Here is a 27,367-nt window from a genome sequence, read left to right as displayed (position 1 = left end):
AGAAGGACAAAGGCACATACTTGGAGCTCGGTCTTCATTTACTGAAGCCAAAGGAATTACAGACAGTATTTTGTGAACTTTCATGGGATGTAACAACCCTGCCAGCTGTAATCTCTTTACAGTGCTGAATTTTGCCTCAAGGGAGTGAGGGTAACGCCACATTTAAGGTTCATCTGGTTCCCTCAGACAGTTCACTCAAATCCAGACAGAAGAGTGAAATTTAATTGTTAATGCACTCAAGACAAAAATCCGTGTGCAGATGAAAACATGTAGAAACCTGTTGTGCAAACTCTCATCTCAACTTCAAGTATGCTGGCACAGAGTAGTTAAACAATAAGAAGTCCATTCGGTAGAGGCTGAATAGCTTCTTCTGGTAAAATGGACTGATGTTGTCGAAGAACTTGGCGGCCATGTCTCCTGTGGTCCTGGTGCTCTTGGAGGTGGTCGGGAATTTGACCTCTCCGTCAGCACCTGCTAGCTTTAGAATATAGCGTGAATCTTGCTCAAGCGTCTCATATTTTCCCACCACGTCGTAATGGATCAAGCAAGGGTGGCAAAGAGAGTGAACCCTCTCCCAGTGCTCATTAAAAGGTTCTTCTGTCTGAGTCTGGGGGTCTACTAAATAATACACAAACTCCTCAAAAGATACATCGTTGCCTTTTTCCAGCGCCTGGGGTTGGGGGTCCACCCGATGTCTGCGGATGATTTTGGTACCGTACCGTTTATGGAATGCTGTGTTGTAGCTACGAGTGAATTTGTTCCGGTAGGCAGAGACAAGTCTCTCAAAGGGCTCACGAACAAAGATGAACTTCAAATATGTACGTAGGCGCTTGTTGATCTCAGCCGTGGAATACTCCGAGAGCGAACGCAAGTTGCCCGCCACGTGAGCCTCGTTGGCTGGAATAGCAAGTGGCTCACGATAGCGGCTGTCACCCGTTAGCACCATCATCACACGCTTCCAGTTGGTGCATGCCACTTTGGGGACATAGCAGTATAGCAACTTGTGTTTATCGTCCACTATGAGGTGCCGAAGATCCTCAGGGCTGAGTACACGTCTTTTATGAGTATGCATATGGCAAGTTTCCTCCAGGAGTTCCCGACGTCCCTGCAGTGTGGTCTGCACTGCAGACTGCTCCAGCTGGAGAATATGAGGACAGGGAGGAATGGTATAGAAGAGAGATATGAAGGAATGTGAGAAAGAAGAAGTGAAAATGGAGAGGTTAGAGAATGTATTATACATGGAACAGAAGAAAAACAGTTCTTGCATTGACTGATAGTACAGTGCGCACTATACAATGGAATAAACACAGAAATAGGGATGGGCACAGGTACCAGAGTCCTTGCAAGTGACCGCAATGATCGATCATGAAAACAATTATGTAACTATCTTCAAATAGAAGAATTAGAATTAGCTTTATATCTTCAAATTATTTCACTTCGGTCAACATTAATGAACTGTTTAACAAAAGGGGGTCTGATTTTTACTTTTGTGATAGGTTGTGCCATAATTGTTTACTATGCAGCCCAAATCTTTAAGGCCGAAACATGGTTTATGCAAATAGATGAATGAATATGCAAGTGCTTGGCCATCGCATTGCCAAAGTACGGTCCGGCTGAACATGCTTAACTTGTGTTATAGCGTTACTGTGGCAGAAAAAAAACACTCAAGTTACCTGGCAAGTTACCTTTAGACATCTGAGCCATTAAATTGGATGTGTTATTATTCTGGCAAGTTGCTAAATATATTGACCTTAACATATCTACCCAGCAATATTCTCTTCGAACCATTACTCTAGTTGACGTGAAAGACAAAACTTACTTTAGAAACAGACTGTTCATTCTAATCTTGCTATTGTGGCCCTTGTGGTAAAGTTGAGAATGCAATAAGTACTTGCATTGTGTAATGAATTGTGGTCTGACAAATTTTGTCTATTTGATGCATATGTAGATAGACCAACAGAGCAAAAATACCCCACAATGATGTATCCATGTTTTCAAGTAGACAAAATGACCAATATGCCCATCCCTACATCAAAACTGAAAAAGAAGGAACTTTATGTACAGATCATCTCTACTCTACATCTCTAATCTACTGAAACGTGGCTGAAACCAAATGGAGGCTTTCAGAAATGTGCAATAATGGGAACCCCATACTGCAGTACATGCAGACACATGTATTTGTGTGACATTATGTGATAGGACAGTTGCTCTGTTCAAGGCAAATTTGTGTTAAACCATGGCCCTGTCCCAAATAGCATACTTGATGTGGACTTGCGGTCTTGAGGCCTTCATTTGCGCGTTCCCGCAAAGTCCAAAGGGCCGTAGGGTCTCCCATTTGACATTTTAGCGCTCATAAGGGTGCTCACGACTCAGCGCCTCCTTTGTGCCTTCGATGGGCTCTTTGGCTAAGCCCGCATTGGAGCGTCACAGTGGTCTACAACCCAACAGTCCCTGCTGTCATGACCAATCACAGCAGACTGGTTTTTCGTGATGGAGGAAAAATCATGGAAGACAAGGTGATGTTAAATGCAGATTTAATATTGATTTTAATAATTGTTTTTTTTCTGATAGTCAATGACGTATTCCTTACTTTTCTTGTGTAAATAGGTTCACTTTTTAATGTGATGTTTATAATTGGTTTAGAAATCAGAGATGGAATCACTCATTTTCAGTTTCTATTGAAGTTTTCTTTTATGCATTCATAAACTAAACCGTTGCTATTGTTGTTTAAAAGAGGATTTTACTACTATTGCAAGTCTCTAAAATATGAAGACATGAGACATTCCTGCACTTAGCTAGCAATATACCTAAAGAAGTGTGGCTGTGAATATAAATCTTTTTTTTTTTTAGATCTACGTCAGTGTGTGTGAGACGTATGGTCTCCTTTCTTTATTTTTGAATGTTTTAAAGGGATAGTTTACCAAAAAAATGAAAATTCTCTTATAATTTACTTGCCCTCATAGGCGTTGTCTGAGAACACAAACAAAGATTTTTAGAAAAATATCTCAGTATGCCCATGCACTGCATGTGAATGGTGATCAGACCTTTGTAGCTCCAAAAATCACATAAAGGAAACATAGAAGTAATCTTAAGCCGCCAGTGGTTAAATCCACATCTTCAGAAGCAATATAATAGATATGGGTGAGAAACAAAAGAATACTTAAACCCTTTTTACTTTAAATCTCCACTTTAACTTTGAGGCATAAGGGTGAGTAAATGATGAGAGAAGTAAAATTTTGGGTGAACTATCACTTTAAGCACCTTTATGCAACCATCCATGTGTCGGAGTCATGTTTACTTGTTCAATTAATATTTTAAAAAGATGGGGTTTTGTTATTGTTTTTATATGTGCTCTTTGTATTTCAGAGGTTAATGATTAAATCTTGTAATGCTTTATTGTCAGTGTCTTGCTTGGAATTATTTAATAAAACAAATATTCAAGAATGTATTAAAAGTGTGTTCCTTCACCCTATCAATGTCAATACTTTTTCTAATAATAATTTGTAAACATTTTATTTATAAGAAAAATTTAATATACAAAAATCTGATTGAAGTCACAAATGTAAACTGTTACAACCCATGTACCCTCATGGACTTGCTGACTAATGACCCATAAGTCTGCACTTGCTTAACGTGTGGACTACCACAAGGGAGTAGGGTGCCATTTGGGACAGGGCCCATGGGACACATGGCGGTTATGCGAGGGTAACGTTTTGCCTGAGGGAAGCAGATAGCTTTGAGATTGGAAAGAATACAAAAGGATTTGATGAGCTGGTAGTGATTAAACTGGAAGGATCTTATCTATACTTTTCACAGAGACATTTAAAGCAATAATTTGACAAAAAAAAATTGTATTTGAAAATGCTGCACTGTTAGGTTTATGCCTTATCAATTGTTTTGTCCTTAAAATGTTTTACAATTTAAGAAAACGAGGCTAGGATAAGTTATACAATGTCTCACTTGTTCCTTTTCAACATTCTGGCTTGTTTATAATTTTGATCAGACTAAAAGCTTTTTGTGAGATACTTGTAAATATAAAATGCTCCTCGGAGTTAGTTCTGTGAATTCAGTATAGAATCCCTGTTACTGCATAGCTGTAGTGTGTTTCATTTAGTTTTGTCAGTTGGTTTGTGTGTCTTTGTGAAATTATGATGGTGTAAGGTGTTAATGGTGAATAAAGTGAGCTGGTTGAGGAATGTGAGGCTGTTTTTTAGCAATTCAACTTCCCCTGCTGTTAAAATCAGTTGCTTCAACACCGGAGAGCCATGGAAAGCACTAGGTCCTCTGTTTAAAAAAAAAAGATTATATTATATATATATATATATATCCCCTTTTCTCCCAATTTGGAATGCCCAATTCCCACTACTTAGTAGGTCCTCTTGGTGGCACGGTTACTCACCTCAATCCGAGTGGCAAAGGACAAGTCTCATTTGCCTCTGCTTCTGAGACCGTCAATCCGCACATCTCATCACGTGGCTTGACGTGCATGACACTGTGGAGACTCACAGCACGTGGAGGCTCATGTTACTCTCCGCGATCCACACACAACTTACCACACACCCCATTGAGAGCGAGAACCCCTAATCGCGACCACAAGGAGGTTACCCCATGTGACTCTACCCTCCGTAGCAACCGGGACATTTTGGTTGCTTAGGAAACCTGGCTGGAGTCACTCAGCACACTCTGGATTCGAACTTGCGACTCCCCCCCCACACTCGGCCCTCTGTTAACCATCCAATCATTCAAACTACAAAATTACCTTTAAACATGTTGCCAACTTCACGGTGTCTTATTTAATTGTAGAACACATTTTCCATGGTCAATATTTGTGCGCTTTTGGCTAATGAAATTCTCACCTGATCATTTACTTGTAGTGTCTGCAAAGGACTTCGTCTTGATTTAACTGGGAAACTGTTTCCACCCGAAAGCTGTTCTGAAGCTGCAAACAAAGCATAAATGCAAAGAATAAGAAATGGCAATGGATAATGACAACAGTTCTAAAAGAAAAAAAATTAATAAATAAAATAAATCCATACACTGATATTGAAGGACCTGATGCATATCTATAACCAGAACTCCCATCTTAAGGGGTGGACTCTTCTGACTTGGGCTAGTATGTGCACCCCCCCAGCAACCACAATAAACACCCTGGACACCACATACCAATGTACAAAAGATAAAAATGTTTATAAAACCCTCAGGACAAGTTAGAGACTGCAAAGCAACATCCTAGCAACCACCCACAACACCCTAGCCGTTTTGGACCACTTACGTTTACATAAAAAAAATTAACTTCAGAAAACTCAGATTTCTTTGGGGTTAAAAGTCTTTTGACCTTGTGTGGTGGGAGCAGAGATCAAAGCGTTCTGTCTGAATGATCACGTTATTGAGCAATAAAAGTTTAGAGTTGGTAACTCCGAGCATATGAAGGACCTGCAAGCTTCAGTCTCGTCCACAATTACTGCCTTCTCTGACTCCTGCACCTCGCTGATCAGCCATAAATTCCCTCCCTCACATTTACATTCTCTAAAGGAACAGTATGTTCTCCTCAGTCCAAGTCATTTCCCCCTTTACTCCCCTTCCCACCCATCACAAACACACATATACACACCCCGGTTCAGTCTCGATGCACGTCTCAGTTGGGGCCCTTACTTGCCGGCGAACGCAAGTGATTGGTTTTGCACATGTGCCAACTAAGTCAAAGGGATACTGCTGAGAGAGAGAGAGAAGAGTGCAAGCTAGTAATCTGGACACTGAAAGGACAAAGTAGGGGAGTGGACAACCATGATAAAAAGAGTAAAGACCTAGTAAAACAGAGATAAGTAGGTTTAATGAATCATAAAAGGAACCATATGCAGAAAACAGAAGGAATAGAAGATCTTGGAACCACACAGATGAAGACGTTAGGGACAGAGACATGGAAATGAGGAAGGGGTTGAGTACATATACAGACCTAAATCTTTGCTATATTAGCAGGCGCTGATGTCTTCTCCAGCCTTTCCTATACATTCAATATTCAAATGGACAGATAGATATATGACATGAATATAAGACAGCAAAGATTTAACTAATCCAGCAAAACATATTTGTAGATGAATAGACTGGTTATTCATTCATCCGCCTTTAGAGGGCCTTTAGCATCAGAATATAAAACAGACATGTTTGTTGGGCGGCTGTGGCTCAGTTGGTAGAGCGGGTCAGCCACTAATCGCAGGATTGGTGGTTTGAATCCCGGCCCACACGACTCCACATGCCGAAGTGTCCTTGGGCAAGACATTGAACCCCAAGTTGCTCCCAATGGCAGGCTAGCGCCTTCTATGGCAGCTCTGCCGCCATTGGTGTATGAATGGGACCATTTACGTGCATCCATCACTTCCTTGAGTGTTTCTGTATAGATGAACACTGTGTTTACTGTGATACTGATTTAAAGTACAACATGACAACAAGCATTGTTGATCCACCGGTCTCCCTGTATCATCCATACCGACAATAACTGGAGAGGATGCACGTTTAGACTCACAAATTCATATCAAACACACTGAATACATTAATAGTACACTAAACTTAAAATATATTAAGATGAAAATATCAATACTTGCATTAATCAAGTGTATTTATTTATTTACTTACAGTATGCACATACTTTGGTAGCCGTTTCATGTTTTGACATTTTCTTCTAAAGTACAGTACATCATATTTTCTCAGACGTTAACGTTTTCAAGTTTGAATGTTTTTTCTGAGTTTCAAGCTGTTCACTTTATTATTGATTTTGTTAATGTTTAATTTGTTTTCATTCGATAACATTAACAACTGTTGAACTTTAAGAACGTTTCTTAAAATGTGCAACCGAAACATATAGCAGGCCATCCTTGAATTTGCATCACTTGTATGAGCACCAAAGCTCAATGAACAAGAACACTGGCTAGCTCTGGCACCACGGCCCCTGTTCTTCATAAATGTGAATATATTTCAAGTAAATATATATGAACTATTTGGTTCAAGTAAAGCTTTATTTACACTACACCATTTAAAATAGTGTTTACACAGTGTTTTACAAGAAATAAAACATAAAACAAAGAATAAAATAGACTTAAATGAATGAGAAAATAAAACAATGCACAGCAGTATTAAAAACAAATTAAGACTGTAAGACATATATTCACATAAGAGACAATCTTCCTTTTTCCCAAAGAATAAAAAAATAATTCTTACACCAAAGCCTCTTATCTTCCTATTTACTTTTCTGAGAAATATGAAACTGTGCATTTTAGCACTTCTCTTATTATTGCCTCCTTAGGACAAATACTTCTGCTGTATTCCACATTTGTAAGTCACTTGTAATGACGTGAAGCTCAGTTTTTTTCCAGATCCATTAAATTATTCAATAATACATTAAAATGCAATCCTCACAAAACCTTTACTTGAATACACCTCCACTATGTTTTCACTTTTGAGTTCAAAGTAATTTTGAAAAAAAAAAAAAAAAAATCTGGGGCTTGAAAAAAGTATATATATATATACACACACACACACATTTGAAGTCAGAAGTTTACAAACACCTTAGCCAAATACATTTAAACTCAGTTTTTCACAATTCCTGACATTTAATCATAGAAAACATTCCCTGTCTTAGGTCAGTTAGGATCACTACATTATTTTAAGAGTGTGTAATATCAGAATAACAGAAGAGGGAATGATTTATTCAGCATTTATTACTTTCATCACATTCCCAGTGGGTCAGAAGATTACATACAATGTTTTTAGTATTTGGTAGCATTGCCTTTAAATTGTTTCAACTTGGGTCATATGTTTTAAGTAGCCTTCCACAAGCTTCTCACAATAAGTTGCTGGAATATTGGCCCATTCCTCCAGACAAAACTAGTGTAACTGAGTCAGGTTTGGAGGCCTGTTTGCTTGCACATGCTTTGTCAGTTCTGCCCACAAATTGAGGTTAGGGCTTTGTGATGGCTCGTTTTACTGTGGATATAGATACTTGTCTATCTGTTTCCTCCAGCAACTTCACAAGGTCCTTTGCTGTTGTTCTGGGATTGATTTGCACTTTTTACACCAAACTACGTTAATCTCTAGGAGACAGAATGCGACTCCTTCCTGAGCGATATGATGGCCGCGTGGTCCAATGGTGTTTATACTTGCATACTATTGTTTGCACAGATGAACGTGGCACCTTCAGGCATTTGGAAATTGATCCCAAGGATGAACCAGACTTGTGGAGGTCTTGGCTGATTTCTTTTGATTTTCCCTTGATGTCAAGCAAAGAGGCACTGAGATTGAAGGTAGGCCTTAACATATATCCACAGGCACACTGCCAAATCTGTACACATCCTATCAGAAGCTAATTGGATAACTGCCTAAAGGATTGACATAATTTTCTGGAATTTTCCAAGATGCTTAATGGCACAGTTAACTAAGTGTATGTAAACTTCTGACCCACTGGAATTGTGATATAGTCAATTAAAACTGAAACGATCTGTTTGTAGACAATTGTTGGAAAAATTACATGTCATGCACAAAGTAGATGCCCTAAATTACTTTCCAAAACTATAGTTTGCTAATATGAAATCTGTGGAGTGGTTAAAATTTTTTTTTAAATGCATTCAACTTAAGTGTATGTAAACTTTTGACTTCAACTGTAAAATATATATATATATATATGCACACACACACACACACACACACACACACTAAGTATATATGTATATATTATTTACGAAACCAAACATGACACAAAGATTACATTTCTAAGAACTTGTCACTTGTGTTTTATAGATTTTGAGAAGAGTTCTATTTTTTACCACTGTGACAACTTTATTGTCATGTACTGAATTAGTACATTTATTAATCTTGGTCATTGTTACATTATGAAAATATAATTGTTCATTGTTGGTTCATGTAAAGTAATGTAATTAACTAATAGGGCTGAAACAATTAGTTGATGTTATCCACAACGCCGACAATAAAAAATTGTAGACAAAATTTGAATTGTTGAATAGTCGTTTGATCTCATTTAACGCAACATTTAACTCTAATGATGATGCATGAGAGCAGCATTGTAGCTCTCGTCTGACTGAGGAAAGGAAGAATTACACAGCTCACAGTCCAGATGCAATCTAATCTTTCCAAACAGCTTCAGGTGATGTAGATCGCAAAGTATTATAAAAATTATAATGCAAACATAAAAAGTATGTAAATACAGAAGCACTCTCGGTGTGGAACAAGCAGAGCCAGAGCTGCCGCTCCACTGAAGCAAAACTTGCATGTCGAGCGTCTTTAAATGAAACACCCGCGTAACATCTTTAATGCAGTTATATTTAATGCGTTATAGCTTTAATAAAGTTCAAATAACATGGAAGCAAGTCGTGTAAATAACTACAAACTCCAAAACTAGCATTTCTCTGTGCAGTCAGCACCTCTTGAGTTGTGCGAATGTCCGATCTAAGGGAGAGAGGTTGAAACTGCATCTGGCTGATACACACTTTATCACGGGACGCTCGTCCCTCAAGCACATGCACTTGCTGCAGCTAGATTATAACGTGATGGCTCACGATTTATTGAATCATAATATATGTATCACTGTGCTTTTCTTATCATGTAAATGCAGCTTTATTAATAAGAGAGAGTTTGTTTTTTTGTGAGTTAAAGATGGAATGATGTGAACAGAAAGGTAAGGGAGGCAGTCTTCACCCCATTATACACTGCAACAAAATACATTTTTTATTAGTTTTTGTTTTGGCTTGTTTTCCAATATAAATATCTAAAACTCCTTCAAAAAAGTACATTTACTTTAGCAGTTATACTGCTGAAAAAAATTGTTATCTGAGAATGTTGAATATAATATAAAAAATACAAATATATTTAAATATATAAAAATCCTTTAAAAAAAGATGCATTCACCTGAGAAGCAGCATATAAGATATTTCGACTTGCTTTTAGAGAATAGATCTTGAATATAAGTATATTTTGTCTTTACTGCACTCACCGAAGTATAACCAAGTGCTTCTCAAGTAAATGTATCTTGTTTTAAGGATGTTTAGACATTTATAAATGGAAAACAAGACAAAAACACTTGATAACAATAGGATTTTTTTGCAGTGAATTTCTTTATGGAATTAAACTTAAAAGTCATTTTTCCCCCTTTAATTCAGTGAATGTCATTTAGAGGTCCTCTTTATTGTTAGTAAGTATGTTTAATACAACCTTTTATGTCGGGGCACAAGCTGAATAATAGGTTAAGAGCTAATGATTAACAGTTGCAACAATCACAGAATAATCGTTCTAATAATCGTTAGATTAATCGATTATCAAAACAATCATTAGTTGCAGCCCTATTAACTAATGTTAACTCTTTCCCCGCCAGCGTTTTTAAAAAAAAGTTGCCAGCCACCGCCAGGGTTTTTGACGATTTTCGCTAAACTTTAATGGCCCGCAGAATATTTTCTTCCATGAATATATGAAGATGCTATATATCAAAATAAAGATCTGGGCCTCTGCTTTTAGGCAAAAAAAAAACGATTTTATTTTATCTTCATTTGTTCTTTTTTTATTGCGACTTGAACAGAGGTAGGTTTTGTCAAAAAACAACATTTCAGACAAAAAGCTGAGAAAAAGGCATGTTTATGTCTGATATTTTGAGCTTCTCATACTCCACTTCATGTTTGAGACGATCGCAGTCTGTTTCTTTGATCAAAGAGTTGCGTACTCTTTCAAAAGGGGGTCTTCCTTACCGTATAACACCTAAAACACGGAAACCCGGAAAATTCCGTGTTTGGCGGGGAAGCGTTTTTTCACAAAACACGGAAAATTCCGTGTTTGGCGGGGAAAGAGTTAAATACAAACTTTTGGTAAAGTGTTACCTATTTTTAAATATACTGAAAGCATGATTTTACAAGTTTGTGATACAAGTGTCAATGCTGAATTAAATTAAATACATAACTTTTTTTTTTTAATTATCCAATTTAACCAACTCAATTTCATCGACCACATCTCAAAAACAGCCCAATCATGTAGATTTTCACTCTACAACATCTGGAATATTCCTCTCTGGTCATGCCACACAACTCCTTGTTGAGTTGCTTGTCATATCTAGACTAGATTACTGCAATGCTCTTATAGCCAGCCTTCCTACGTGTGCAATTATGCCTTTGCAAATGATCCAGAATGCTGCAGCATAAGCAAACCTAAGAGAGCGCATGTTACACCCCTCCGTGTCTCACTACACTGGCTGCCGGTTGCTGTACGAATCAAGTTCAAGGCTCTGATGCTGGCATACAGAACAGTCACTGGATCTGCTCCAGCTTACCTACAATCATTCCTGCAGAACTACTTTCCCACCAGAAGCCTGTGGTCTGCAAATGAGCGGCGCCTTGTCGTACCAACACAAAGAAGCACCAAATTACTTTCCCTGTCTTTTGGTCTTTACTGTACCTGGATGGTGGAACGACGAATAACAAAATTCTTAAAGATGACTTTTTATTTCCTCATTTCGGCTCCTACGTGGGTGGATTTCCGAAACGTAGGATGGCAGGCAAGACTCATACATAATTATGAGGAAAGCTCTACATGACTGGTTAAGGTTACGATTAGGGCTAGGGGCTAGGGCTATAATTTCTCCAACCAATCAGGTAGCGCTTTCCTGAATCATTCAATATGTTTCCGAAACGTAGGATGGGATGGAAGAGTCATTTATATTCTCAAGCAATCACGTTTCGGAAACTAGCCCCTCGCGCACTGTCTGACAGATGGCTTCTTTTTGTGTGTGTTGTGAGAACTCTCATGGTAATGCCGATACAATTCAGTGTGATGGTCAAATACAACTCAAAATGCCTGTCCTGGTGAGTTATTGAAAGAAACACTGTAATTTATGTCTGAAGTAAGCGTAAACTTAAAAATAAAAAGCTGATTTGTATAAAAATATCGGATCTGTGCATTAATGTAAATGCAGCCTGATAGACCTGCCACTGTCTGTAATTAATAACAACAATAACAAGAAAACCATTTACTGCTCTTGGCTGGATAACTTTAGCAGCTTTAAAATAAAATATTAACGTATTGTAATCATACAGAGAAGACCTGTAATCCACGAGATTGAAAGAATGTTTACTTGAATATTTGATACTGCTGTTAGAAATATTATGCAATGTTTTCTTCATTTGTTTCTTTGTTCTTATTTTATTACAGACTGTTTCCTTGTCTTGAATAATTACTTGAGAACTTTAAACAATGTTTACCCAATTAACAAATGAGTCTTACTATTAGCTTTTGCATCGAGAATCATCCAATTTCACTAGCATTGGTTCCGACCAATGTTGGTATCGTGACAACACTGCCCACAACGTATATTTAAATAGTTATATTAGATCTTACTGTTATAGCATTATGGAATAGTAGATCTCATGTCATAAAACTGTGAGCACCCCTGATTTAGGTCATCAGAGTTCAGTAAAAAAAAAATGTCTGGGAAACACTGTTCCAAGTATAAACATATCAGAGTTGTCATCGCAAATTTCTTTCGCAAGTGTTCTCTGTACGACACTCCTAATCATAATCATCAGATGAAAATCATTTGTAAAAGGAAGTCTTCAAAACGGAAGAGACCGTTATGGGCTCCCTGACTCACAACCACAAAATGATGTGAATGACAGTGAACTTCCTCTTACAACTCTATCAGTTGTTTACAGGAAAATAAACTGAGTCATCAGCAGAGAATCAAAGACAGACAGAAAAGACAGCCTAACACTCAATATTGGTTCAACCAATGTTTGAACAACCAATGACTGACAGGGAGAGTGTTCATGAAACCTGTTTGAAAAAAGCCATCATTTTTGCAATGAAAAAGGGTAAAGTGACTAAAACTAAATGGCAAGACATGAGTTTCTTGAAACAATCCAAAACTACTAGTTTTACAAAGAGCACTAAACAGTTTCCAAAGGTGAGCAACGATGAGGCCCCTTTTAAAACGTGTTAGTATGCACTAGAGTGGGGCTCCTCAAGTCAACTAAGGCCAGGCGGCAACAACAAAGGTTATTTGAAGGATTGCTTCACAGGCTTGTGACCATTTATGTTGGCTTGTGGGGGTCTACAAAGGACAACGCACAAATCAGTGGGCTTTATCAAAAGTTTGCAAGGAAATGGACAGGAAGCCCCTCCTGCTGTCCTGCAACTGCTCGCTTTACTAATCGAATTCTGCTCGGGCTCAAGTGGAGAGTCTTTGTTTTGCACTGTGGCTTGCAAGTTTTGTTTTAATCCTGAAATCAAATGATTTATTGACTCAACGGTCTTCAACTGTCTTCTCTGCAGGTGTTCTCACCTCTACAGTCTTCATATAATTAGGCTGCGATACATGGAAACATATTCCAATGATTGAAGTTACCAGGAAATGCTGACAACATAAAATCACAAAAAAACAAACAATGGAAACGTATGCACGAGAGCTTGCACTTACTGGAATACTCGATGTAGAGAAAAATTGGATGCATCATTAATCCCATCAGAATAAGTAGATCAGTCATAAGTGAAGCCAAGATGTCAGACTTTATTCATTTAAAATTAATGTTTGTATAATAAACCTACACATCACACACTCTTGACTCTTACTTGTTGATCCAAACAGCTTTTCTAGAAAACCACATTTTTAAATATAACTGCAAGCAGCAACTAGCAAAATTGGGTGGGTATAGATCATACTACCGTAGAACTTAGTGAAATTTGTGTTCACATTTCAAGAATAAATCCAATGTTTATTGTCTCTGACATCTCAATAAAAAACAGTTTAACAGTTTATGTTTAGACTTTTTGTCCAAGGTAGGGCTTGATTATTTCACTATTCTCTATGCTATTGCAGTGCGACATATTAACCCGGAATTTGGTCATATTCCGAGTGTGTCATTTGTCATATTCCAACTAAGCCAGTTTTCAGGTAAGTACAAATCCAAATAAAGTCAATGACATACTGTATGCCTGAATTAATCTGTATTTTTGTCATGTAAACACCTTATTCAGAATATGTTGTAACAGAATATTTATTTATACCTGCGTATGTCAAAAAGTAATTCTGGATGTTTGAGATGTTGTTAAGACAAGCAATGAAAGAAACAGATTTTTGGAGTGAGGAACAAACAAACTTAATTCTTTCAAAATATTAAAAAGATAAACAGTCAAAAGCAGCATAACATAATTGAAAAAGAGGCTAATTTTGTTCCCAAAACAATGTCAACATAAAAATGTTAACAAGGTTAAAGGAACAGTTTGGCCAAAAATTTTAATTCTATCATTAATAACTTGCTCAAACTTTCCACAGAATAATAACAGCATTTGGGTTTGGAATGACTGCATTTTCATTTTTGGGTGAGCTATTTCTTTAAAGTAATTTTCCGGGTTCAATAGTAATGAAGTTAAACTCAATCGACAGCATTTGTGGCATAACGTTGATTACCGCATTTCGACTCGTTCACTCATACGTCGTCATGGCAACAAGTTGTAAAATTGTATATACCTTTAAACAGAAAAAGGTTAGCAAGTGATTTTATCACACTAAAATCATGTTAACATAATATTGTTTACATATTGCATTATTATTATTATATTTTTATTATTTTTTGTAATTAACATAATGCCTCAAATGCTGATTCAACTTGACTTATATTGAACCTGGAATATTCCTTTAAGAATGTGATTTACAATTAAAAATTGAATGAAATGCTTGTGCTGGATTACTAATTAATGCTTACCAAGACCCAAAATTCTATTTTGTTTTCACTTTTAGTTTTTTATGCATAGACATATTGCCATATTTTGTCCCTGGGGTGAATGTCTTAATAGCACAAAGAAGATACAATTACCCTATTGTTCTTAGGGCAGAAGGGAATAGGTTATCTCACTATAGCAATCATTTACTTTTCTGCCCTATGAAAACTAGAGGAAGCAGAACTCCCATGTGCATCTTAATGTGACAAAGCAAAACTCATTGCAGAATGAGGAATGTGCTTAATCAGAGATTTGGATAGAGTTACGTCCACTCACAGTGGCACAGCGTACTATACAGTATTCCATTCATAGCATGAACCTTACTCTCATAGCTACAGATGAACTTTTAAGAAGAGAGGGAGATGTCGAACGGTATGGGAGGCTGCATATGATATGAGAAGGAGAAGAAAGGCTGGGCTTTTCTCTCTTTTTCTCCTCAGAGACACAGTGTGAGGGTGTCACTCTATCCCTGACTAACACAGAGCCGTGACTGTTCATCCCAAATCCTAAAATTCCATTTTAGACTGGAAGTTTCCCTCCGTTTATTACAAGGAGTCCAGTCAAAAGTGAAAAAATTATCAACACAAAAGACCAAATGCTAAATTCTGTAACCCTCAAGCATTTTCTCTTTAGGGAATATCTGAAAACATGTCAGCCGAACATGCAATCCATTTCACCTATAGTCACCTAGCGTGATTTATTTGTTCTAATCTGGATTAAGTGTAATAGCCATCCAAAGAGTTGATCCTATTGCTTAAAAGGTGAAGTGTGTATTTTCTATTGATGTTAAATTAATTTCTCCCATCCCAGTTTAATATGCAGAGAAAACAATAAGTGAGGCATTCATAGTTGTCTTCCCCTCCAAGTATAAAGACTGACTCGATGGTGCTATCAAAACATAACTCTTTGTTTGAACATCCTGACCAGCCCGACATAGCAACATTGGCTTAACCAATGGCATGAGTTTGGGGCAGGACTATCTATTTGTTTGTTTCACAGTTACATTTTGTGGTGCTAGTTGTGCAGAAATCACACACTTTCCTTCTAAACTACATTTCCAGTCTTGGTCCAGTTTCATTGGGCATGGGATGTCCGAAAGGAAGACCGATCAGAAGAGTTGTCCTGGTGCTGCCCAGTGCCCTTCCCTTTCTCAAGCACAATAAATCAAAAGCATCTTGCACTCAGTTCCTCATAAAATATAAAACGGGACTGTTGGGAAACTGCCGCTGTAGAGCGGTGAAGCTCCCAGAGTTGTCATTTTATAGGTAATATAATGCCTAGACAAAACCAGCAATGGCTGAAGATGCTATAGCAAACACATGTGCCTGGATGGTCCAATCAGAAAGAGGTTTTTGACAGCAGGAAGTATACGTTTTAATCTGTGAAAATTTTTGAGACAACAACATGAGTAAATAATGACAATTTACATTTTTAGGTGGACTATCCATTTAAATGCACATGAATAAGTGTGTACGGGGTGGTTTGCCCCAAAAACTAGGGATTTATGGTTGATGCAGTCTTGTGAAATCAGAAATGCCCTATTTTACAAAGTGTAAACTATTTATGTTTGTAATTTAGGCTGTATTACTGGACGAATCCAGTGCATAATGCAACGCAATTTTCAAGGATCAAAAGCAGTTTTACATATGGTGTAACGGTCTTCATAAACTTTCCTGTCCGGTTACCAATGTTTTAGAGACAAACTTGTCGAGTTTGAATAGTAACAACTCCTGGGGAACTTAGTTTGCACACATGAAGTGTGACATTGGCAAGCAAGAGCATACTACCATACCACTGTAACTATTTCTGCAGTATGTAGCATGTATGTTGCGGACAGTTCTGTAAGAAAGTTCAGTGCATTTACATTTGGCAGATGCGTTTATCCAAAGGGACTTAAAGTGCAATTATTACAGGGACAATCCCCCTGGAGCAACCTGGAGTTAAGTGCCTTGCTTAAGGGCACAATGGTGGTGGCTGTGGGGATCGAACCAGCAACCTTCTGATTACCAGTTATGTGCTTTAGCCCACTACGCCACCACTACTCCACACAATGCGCTTGACTTGTCCTTCCATTTCCAGTGTGACAAATTAACCTAAAGTATTAACCACAATCTTCTTCTTGATTCATTATTTGATCTGAATGCTAAATGTTAAGACATTTCTACTTAAAAATGTAAGCAAAATCGCTAATATCCATTTTAAATCCATCTCAGATATTTCTTTCTTCTGCAGAACACAAACAAAGATTTTTTGAAGAATATCTCTGTCCTGTAGGTGTATATAATGCAAGTGAATGGTGACCAAAACTTTTAAGCTATAAAAAGAACTAAAAGGCAGCATAAAAGTAATCCATATGACTCCAAGGTTTTAATCCATGTTTTCTGAAGTGATCAAATCGATTTTGGGTGAGAATTGACAAAAATATAACTAATTCTACCTGGGCATGCATCAAACACAAGGAAGTGTAATCAAGCTTGATATCATGATCGTACCTAGAGACTGCATTGACAAGATGTGGAAGATATAGATTAAACCACTGGACTCATCTTAATTACATTTATGCTGCCTTTATTGTATTTTTTTGGAGCTTCAAATTTTGGTCACCATTCACTTGCATTGTATGGATCTACAGAGCTGAGATATTCTTATAAAAATATGAATGTGTGCTCTGCAGAAAAATAAAAATCCCACTAGAATGAAGTCAGGCATATTATGGAAATTCTGCTAATTCAGCATTTCTGCAAATCTTGCATTTCTGATATATTATAGAAACCATTTAACCATTAAGCCTATAGTAACACACAATCAAGACTAACTACAATCATTTTACTATTACCCTTAAATGCACATTTTTACCAGAGCAAACTTTAAGTTAGTTCAGTAAAACGTCTGACTGGCAAGTTTAAACGGGCGGCCTCTGTCAAACTTAACAAGAAAAAATATTGTGTGATTTTTGGGGAAGTCAGCAGTTTTACCTCTGCTGCACACATGAGAACAGAAACTGATGGTATTCGATATATATATAAGATATTCAGATAATTAAAATGCATTACATTCTTGTGGCAGAAAAGTTAATAATTTATAAGACAATACAAAAATCAGCTTTAGAATACAATGTATTGTTTACTACCATATTATTGATCACAAGTCAATCATTGGCATGAGTTCACAGCAATCCATTTCACAAGTGAATTTGTCAATCAGTTTGAGATTTATTTTGAGGGCTTGTTTAAGGACCCGTCAATTTACACCTGCATCAGACAGACTGAAGTTTAACTTACTGCCCTCTGGAGTAAACAGGTGGTACTACAAGCTTGCGTTTCTCAGGAATCTTTTTTATTACGGTCCGGGGGCATTGCGATTAATTGCGTAAATGTATTTACCGCGTTATTTTTTATAAAATTAATCGCACTGAATTAACGTGTTAAATCGAGAGCCCTACTATTTATTATTTAATTTATGAGTCAATAACCACGTATTGTCACAGTAGATACTGTATTTGATGAGAAACACACTTCTCGCCTGGTAAAACAGTATGCTCTTTAGGTATGCGAGAGGCAGTATGAATAGAATTCTAACATCCGGGAATATAGGCATGGTCCCGTGACCAGAATATTTGGCTTGACAACAACAAAAATGAAAATAGTCCACTCAAGTTCGGTCTAACAAGCGCCATTTAAGCACAATGAGAAACGTTCTTTGTGTATTCAGCACTTGCTATTGAAAACAGTCTTCCACCCCACATTTCTCTGCCATTTGTTTTAAATCCAGCGTTTGAACGTGATGACTCCTCAGATCCTGATGCATTGTGGGATAGGAAATTGTTCAACCGATCTACACTTCGGATACCTGCCGGTAGTAGTAGGTCACCCGGGCATTTCTCACTTACTGTTTTAAGATTACTATGGATTAGGACATACTACTCCACTGGCAAACTGTTTTTGGAATACTTTATAGTAGGGAAGTATGGATATTCGGACGCAGGTTGAGTCATTATATGTTGGGACCTTAGCTCCAAATTTACCACAGTTTTGCTTAGACAGCAGATGTGACTCTAATACAGCTGAGGGCCAAGCATTAACCCTCAACTTTACTGGGAATGGTCTAAGGGATTTTGACAAAAGCTCACTTGTGGTCAAGTCGAGCATCTAATCTCTGCTCTGACTCATTGGGCACGTCCAGAAAAGGAAAGACCACCATATGTTTCTCATGGACAAACAGCTATATATTTATTCGTTGTACTGTTTATACAGTATTTTAGATGTTCACTTCACATAAAATGATGAATATCAGCAGAAGTGGGAAATTGCAAGATTCAGTAATCTTGCAACTCTCATATGCTGAACTTTATCGCACAAACCCCTGAATAAATTCAAGACATGCTAACAAATGAGGATGGTTACCAGATGGTTTTGTGAAGAAAGCACATAGACAAACAGAAAAGCCATTTGAAGGATATTACTCATTATTGCTGTATTAAGCCAAGACACCCACTGAGGGCTACAATTAAGATCGCTTGTTTCAGCTCTTTTCATTTGAACTACTTTGACTCAATACACAAAGGCTCAGAGTAAGCAGCGATCTGTATCTGACCTTCCTCAATGTTTAGCTTAACTTAAGCATCTGCTAAGTGTGACCCTGTGGCCACTGAAAGGGTGTGTTTTGGTATTGTCTCTTTGTGATAGAATATTAATATAATAATAATAATATTTTTTATTTATATAGCGCCTTTCAAGACCCCAAGGATGCTTCACAAAATATAGGCAAAAACAGAGATCAACATATCAAAGTTGTTTAAAGGAAGTAAGCAATCTAACAGGCATACCATATCAAAACATTCAAATGGAGACAATATAATACAGAGGTAATAGCTGTACGATGAACAACATGATAGAAAAACATACTTTAAATAATTTTGTTTCTAATTCAGTCTTACAGGTCTGGAGCAATGTAGATTCACAAAGGTTTTGGGGCAATTTGTACCAAATCTTTGGTGCAATAATACTGAAAGCCCTACCACCAAAAGTAGATGTCAAAACTTAAGTATGACAAGCAAGTTTCCAGCACAAGATCTAAGAGTGCTGATGGGAACATAAGGGTGCATTAGTTCTGTCAAATTTGAGAGCGCTAATCCATGAAAGGCCTTAAAGACTAAAACAAGAATTTTGAAGTGTATGCAATTGGGAGCCAGTGCAGTTTATGAAGGAGTGATGTGAGCTGATTTCTTGTTAAGTGTGGGAGCATGAGCAGCAGAATTTTGCACAAGTTGTAAGCCGTGAAGTGCTTTTGTGGGTAAACCTGCGAACGTGCAATCTAACGAAAGGTTATAAATGCATGGATGACAGTTTCAGCATCTTTAAAATTAAGCGCAGAATGTAGGTCGTCAATATTGTGAAAGAATTTAACAAGTTAGTTGACATGGGCTTCAAAACACTGTGTGGGTCAAATAACACTCCCAGGTTTCATATATGGTAAATGGTCTGCACTTATATAGCACCTTTTTAACCTTAGTGGTTTTCAAAGCGTTTTACACTCAGTCTCATTCACCCATTCACCCACACATTCAACCACCAATGACGGCAGAGCTTCCATGCAAGGTGCTAGTCTGCCATTGGGAGCAACTTGGGGTTCTGTGTCTTGCCCAAGGACACTTGGCATGTGGAGTCGTGTGGGCCGGGAATCGAACCACCAACCCTGCGAACAGTGGATAACCCGCTCTACCCGAGCCACAGCCGCCGACAATTGATATAATGGGTGAAGGTCTAACCAGGACTCCATCAATATCGATGAAACAGTCATGATGGGAAGAGACCAGGGATTTTGGGCAAGCTAACAACATTTCGGTTTTGTCAGTGTTCAATTTTAAAAAGTTTGCTGCCATCCAGACTTTAAGATCTTGGAGGCAAACAGTTATGGGAATGGGTGCAAGAACAGATTTGTACTGGGAGGCTATGTAGATTTGTGTGTCATCAGCATAACTGTGAAAACTAAAACCATGGCAATGAATGATCTGGCCTAGCGTAAGCATATAGATTAGAAAAAGAAGCGGATCAAGAACCGATCCTTGAGGTACACCACGTGAAACAGTGATAGGGCAAGATTTGTGCTTGTTAATACTGATGAATTAATGCCTGTCACAGAGATATGAAGTTAGCCACTGAAAGGCTGTACCAGTAATACCAATAGCAAATAGCAGGCAAGTAAACAGTACGGAATGGCAAACAGCATCAAAAGCTGCACTCAGATCTAATAGGACTAGGAGGATGAGGGCACCAGAGTCTGTTGGGAGGAGGAGGTAACTACTCTTAAAAATTGATGTCTCTGTACTGTGGAGGGGGTGGAAACCTGATTGAAAAGGTTAATGCAAATTCTATTTTTCCAAGTTAGACTGTAACTGAGCAGCGGCCACTTTTTAGAATACCTTAGCTAGATTAGGAAGGTTGAATATAGGCCTAAAATGACTCAAGACTGTGTTTTCAAGACCTGGCTTTTTGAGTACTGGAGTGAGCAAGAGACCTGTTAATCATGTTGGTGATCGATGAAATGAGAGTAGACAAGCAGTTTATAAGGAGATGTGTTGGTAATGGATCAAGCTGGCAGGAGGAATACTTTGATTTATCAATCAGATGTTCAACCAAGGATGTGTTGGCAGGTGAAGAGGCCATGATGGGGTAGACTAAAGGTGTAAATTCTGAGACAGCAGAGGGAGAGAAAGCCTGATAAATATTATCAATTTTATCTAGGAAAAAGGTTTGCAAAGATTCACATAAGTCTTTAGAGCCAGTAAGAGAAGAAGGTGGAGGTTTGATAAGTTTGTTAATCTTAGAGAAATGTGTTCTGGGTTTGCACTTGGGATTTACTAATGAACGTGGATAGGTAGGTAGAGCATGTAGTGTTAAGAGCTGATTTGTATTGTAACATATGAACTGAGAAAGCAGTAGCATGAACATAAAAGCAAGTCTTCTTGTGAAATCGTTCAAGACGCCTGGCCTTAACTTTCATTCCTCAGAGCTTAGGGGTGTACCATGAGGAGGAATGAGTTGAGGGAACAGTTCTAGTCTTAAGCGGGGTGAGGAAATCTAGTACAATAGAGATAGTTTCATTATAAACTGAGAGAATTTCATCTGGACCTGAAAGTTTGATAGAGGATGGTAGAGAGGAGACAGATATAGCAGCAGATAAATTAGAAGCATTTATGGATTTCAGGTTGTGATAGGTATTGTGGTTTTCATTTTAGGTTCCGAGAGTGGGAGGGTGAAACTAAAATCAATAAGTATATGATCATGCAACTTCAAGACCCTGCACACAAACATTGTCAACACCTGAAGAACAGACTAGATCAAGAACTAATGAGAAAAGAGAAAGATGCATTCCTGAGCATTTTAAATTGCACACATCAATTGCAATGCATGAAACTATCTGGTTAAAGCACATGGTAAGAAACAAATGGCATTTACGTCATAGACAAGCTAATTGCCTCTGGAAGCAGCACTCTCAAGGGTCACATCCTGAAATATTTTGAGCAGTATGTACCATAGAGCTTTATTCTCTACCCTAACAAGTCAAGGCAAGAGTAGTTCAAAGGGGCCAAATTGAGTCAGGGGAAGTGGATTACTCATTTAATTAGTAAAAAAAAAAAGGCTGTCTAAATCCTTACAATCTTGCCTATATAATAAAACTTTCAGCAAAACTATTTGTATTCCCAGATGTTGGCTTTAGTCTGTGTCCTCTGAGCATAGAGAAAGAGAGTTGAGGTTTTGTTGAAAAATAAAAAAGAGAGAGATTGGCTATCACTTCGAGGTCTCACAAAGTCTTTTATCTATAATACACTAGAAAGGAATCAGCCTACAAGTATCCCCTCATTTGCACTTCAGTCACTTCTACAAAATAAAGTCTCGATGAAACATTCGAATAAAATTCAGTTGTGCAAATGACGATGATGGCAATTACATTATTAATATTTTTGAAATAAATAAAAGGGCACATACCAATTTAATAGCATCAATTAATTTCAGCACAATTTAGCATAATTACAGCTTGATTGGAAATGATGTCCAATAAAAATTCACCTTGTCATCCTGTATTTTAATCTCAAGCATGCTTTTCACTGACACTTTTATCGATGTGAGTTAAAAAGTACAGTAACTTAAAAATAATCAAAATAAATTTGGGGGGGTGTTTGGTGTGGTGGAAATGTCTCCACAAGATCTGTCCCATAACTTTGAGGTGCACGCCAAAGCCACTGACCTTTCATTCCCCCTTCTTCTCTAATCTCATGCCTCTATCTCACACTAACCTCCTTCAAGGAGATGCATTCGTGGGCATCAGAGGAATGGTTTAAAAGGTTTTGGAATGCCCCAGAGTTTACCAGTGGGGGTTTTCCAAACATTCCTTGGGCAGTTTTTCTCTCTGCCTGCTTTGTTCCCAGCGGGTTTGAACAGCCTTTTTTTGTTCCCTCGCTGTTCTAAACAGGCTCAAGTCCACATGTTCACTCTGAGGACAGTCTGATGCCCTTTTTAGTATGTCAGAGGAACTGCTAATACTGATCAACATTTTAGTCCTTTTTTACTATAAATATCCACTTACTATAAATGCATGTTCACATTGGACTGTGCTGGTAAACTTTATCTACTATACCTAAGCTTGTCAAATGGAAGTTTCAATTCCACTTTCATTGCTCAAAGCTGTCATTCTCTGATCTCACCGAGCTTGAAGCAGCTTTAAACTAGGGATGCACCGATCCGATATTGACATTTTTAAACGGATCGGGCATCAGTCCGACGAGTCCAATCCAAATCCGATACTGTGTGTTAGTCATATTAGTTACTGTCAAGCTCAAAAAATGACATAACCATTTAAACACAATTAAAGTAGTTCATATGACTCTTGCATTTCATTCGAAGCCACAATATATATATATATATATATATATATATATATATACCTTCAATGTGATTAAAAATGAACAGATCATTCATATCCAACTGCACTCAATTGATAAACTCTATAAAATATTGTAATATTTTCTTAGAAGATCCCTCAGACACCACTGCATTGGCGGTGTCTGGGCCTCCAATGCAGTTTTGTAAAGACTATTTAGACTTTTTAGGGTTTTGTTTTCTCTTCTTTTTTGGAAATTCAAAAAATGTGCAATGTGTTTCAATATCGTGATAAATATCGATATCGAATTATATGAAAAAGAATATCATGATAATATTTTTTGCCATATCGCCCAGCCCTATCTGATAGGATCACGGACAACAGGGAAAAATGCTATGCTAAATGTAAATAACAAAATACAACCAACCATAATTGGGAATAGCTCAACAATGGTGGCCAGAAAATTTGAAGCTCCAAAAAGCACATGAAGGCAGCATAAAATGAATCTATGCAACTCCAGTGGTTTAAACCATGATATAAATTTGGTTTAATAGAAATCTCCACCTTTGACCAGCTCTGAACAGTAGGTGGCAATATGCACAAAGAATGTGGGTGCCAAAAAAACTAAAAGAAGAATATGGAAGTGGATATTTATAGTAAGTGGATATTTATAGTAAAAAAGGACTAAAATGTTGATCAGTTTTTCACCCACACCTATCATATCACTTCTAAAGACATGGATTAAACCATTGTGTCTTTTGGTCAGCTTTTATGCTGCCATTATATGCTTCTTGAAACTTCCAATTTCTGTTCACCATTCACTTGCATTGCATGGATATTCTTCTAAAAATCTGCATTTGTGTTCTGCAGAAGGAAAAAGTCTTACACATCTGGGATGGCATGAGGGTGAGTAAATGATAAGCACATTTTCATCTTCTGGTGAACTATTCCAAAGTTCACCAGTGCACAAGGGTGGAAGTTCATGTATCTACCCTGTTGGAGTTCGAACCAACAAACTTCCAGTTAACAGGTCAGAATGTTGCATAACAACATTGAATAGCCTTAATCTAACTGAATCACATAACTTCTCCTTGGCCGTAAATACTGACCCCAGACATTTAAGATGTTCAGACCTGTGAGAAACCACAGGATGGACGACTTTTTATTATATACATGTAGTCACTGGGGGCAATTAAGTTTGGTGATGTTAGAATTAATAAGAATTAATTTAGGATATGGCCATGTGTCGTTACAAAATAATAAAAAATAAATAAACAGCCTGATCTGCAAATCTACTGTTGGCTTGTGAAATAAATGATCTAAGAATCTTCCCTTTTATAAATTTCAACTGATTGAAAGAAGGTTGGGGTTTTGGGGACTTTTTAGCTGGTCAGACTGGGAGACCAGCACAAATCTGCTGAGCACCAGTTTTACAAAGTAGGGAGACCAGTTTAAACCATCTTAGTTTAGGCTAGTTATATGGGGAAAGCAGTTTTGAAAGATATGTAGTGACTTTCCAGCCCATATGACGAATATAGTGTGAGATCATTGGAAAAACTTAGATTAAAGCTTTCAGTTTAAAGAAGTTTGTTGGTAAAACTTACCTGATCTTGAGATGTTCTGGATGTACAAGATGAGAATGAAAAACGATCCGACGCATGTCGCCAGCAACATCCGACTCACTTTCGGCTTTATCATTCTGATTCTACAATACGGACGATGCCCGACTCTCGCCCGGCGACAGAGGTCCGAGAAGGGCTTTTGTCGCCGAGGAAGAATCCTAGAAGCGTATTTACTGCGGCTTCCTCATTTTAGACAGAAACAAAAAAACACTTGCGATCCAAACAACTACACCCGAAACATACTTTCATCCAAAATACCCACTCGTCCCAAGTTGGACGAACCATTCACCCCTCATAAAAAAAAAAGAAATAAGTAAAAAAAAAATAAAAATACGAGTCGTCCTTTTCAATATCACGTAAATTACGCATAAATTCCATTGATCATACACGTCTTCTTCTGTCTCCGTACGTCACATGTTGATGTTGTCAATGGATCTCAACTACTTCCCCTAAACATGGAGGGCATTGTATCAAAGTTTCGACTATGACGTCACACCCCAGGGGGCCATAATAGTGGCGTCACAATTGGAACCCTTCTTTGAGATTCGAACGCACAACTCATGCATTTAGTAACATCACTTAGTGAGTCAATAAAGCAAAGTACTCTTAAGCGTTTTGGGGTGAACCAGTCTTTTCGGAATGAAAGTGTCTTCAAAGAAGAATAGCTAACTTTAGCCCATTTTAAAATCTCATACACCGATTTTACAGTGTGATAATTTAAATGTATATAGGCCTATGTGCGCGCACGCACACACACACACACACGCACGTCCTTAACTGCGACAAATAATATGATTTTAGTGACATCTAGTGGGAAGCAGGAAAAATGTCACTGATTGCTCCCTACTTCACCGTAAACTATAGTAAAGGCTGTTGGGTTAATTTGAGGACTTATGTTTTATATTGTAGCAAGGTGGAAATGTGTGTGAATTTGTGTTTAGTGACTTCATAACCTGGCTAGCCGAAGCACAGCTCCCATTACTGAAACTTCACAGTCAACACAGATTTGTTTCTATGATTACTTGTCGCTGTTGCCCTTTGCACTACCTTCTGCTCGACCTACAACTAAAATTATGCCAGCAAAGCCTAACATTCACTACTGTTTTCGTGGATAAGGACATAAACATTGATAAGGCATGGAATGTAGAAATACCATTTTGACAGGTAACTGCAAGTTTCCATTTTCAGATCTAGATTTCAATATTATACTATAAAGTGGATGCAAAGGGTTTTAAAAACTAAATTTAAGTCTTCTAAAAAAAGACTGCATACCCAAGGTGTGTGGAAAACTTTAGTGATAAGCCATAGGAACAGATCTTTTTGACCGTGTTGATTCAGGTCAGAGTCAAAGTCCAGCAGGAATGGGACTGTTTAGTACTGATTCATTCAACGTGACCCTGAGTACACAGTGTAAATGCTGTGAAAAGTGTAAAAATAAAAATAAATAAAAAAGGCATTCTACTGTTTATATAAATCAGTGTTAGAAATTAACGTTTACATTAAGGGGCCTTAAATGTTTTGATTTATCGACTGATTCATTAACCCAAATTCTCAAGATTGAGAATTTATTAGGCTACCTCTGATACCCTAAGAATAAAATCAGCATCAATAAATATTTTATGCCTTATATATATATAATAAAATGAACAAAACTGCATTATATATTTCAAATTAAAAACAGAAGAATTCTGTATGAGGGCATTTTTATTTTATTATTATTAATATATATTTTTTGCCCATTTAGAATTTCGGAGGCATTTCTATTGGGATTTTCATGCCCCTAAATTTCTGACCTTGATATAAATGCAATGAGTTTCATTTACCGGATGGCAAGTGTGCATCTGCAGTGCGAGTTGCATTATTTAGGTCACTGGGGAATTGACATGAATAGAATTGACTGATGCATCAATATATGCTTTAGAACATGTGGTGTGCATGTAATGTTTGCCTTTTTACAGATTATATAGGTCGATGAATGCTGTAAATTCAACTCTTTGCTAAAAATAGAGGGCAAAGAGCTTTGCCATCTCGGCTGATAATTTTTCCCTTAGGTTCTCTGTTAAGTTAATAGGTTTATAGGATTAATAGAATGAAAGAAAGAAGCC

The 27,367-nt window shown here is 37.5% G+C and overlaps 1 protein-coding gene across 1 annotated transcript; it reads right to left on the bottom strand.

The window, feature by feature from the left end:
* Nucleotides 1-278: 278 nt before the first annotated feature.
* LOC127629280 (carbohydrate sulfotransferase 11-like) lies at nt 279-25,677 on the bottom strand. The gene is made up of 3 exons (XM_052106442.1): nt 25,245-25,677; nt 4,857-4,939; nt 279-1,138 (listed from the first exon to the last, which is right to left on the bottom strand). The coding sequence occupies exons 1-3, from the start codon at nt 25,336-25,338 to the stop codon at nt 293-295; spliced, it is 1,023 nt and encodes a 340-aa protein (XP_051962402.1). The 5' UTR covers nt 25,339-25,677; the 3' UTR covers nt 279-292.
* Between the last annotated feature and the right edge of the window lie 1,690 nt (nt 25,678-27,367).

Source organism: Xyrauchen texanus, chromosome 35 (genome assembly GCF_025860055.1).
Source record: "Xyrauchen texanus isolate HMW12.3.18 chromosome 35, RBS_HiC_50CHRs, whole genome shotgun sequence".
NCBI lineage: Eukaryota > Metazoa > Chordata > Actinopteri > Cypriniformes > Catostomidae > Xyrauchen > Xyrauchen texanus.
The sequence above is the reverse complement of the archived record's forward strand: the minus strand, read 5'-3'. Positions and strand labels throughout refer to the sequence as shown.

What these genes read in the sequence shown, in the direction of transcription:
- LOC127629280 (XM_052106442.1), bottom strand. Translation starts at nt 25,338, where the DNA reads ATGATAAAGCCGAAAGTGAGTCGGATGTTGCTGGCGACATGCGTCGGA. An exon ending in CCAGAACATCTCAAGATCAG is followed by an intron (nt 4,940 to 25,244) that starts GTAAGTTTTACC and finishes CTTTGTTTGCAG; the next exon opens with CTTCAGAACAGCTTTCGGGT. An exon ending in CACTACAAGTAAATGATCAG is followed by an intron (nt 1,139 to 4,856) that starts GTGAGAATTTCA and finishes CATATTCTCCAG; the next exon opens with CTGGAGCAGTCTGCAGTGCA.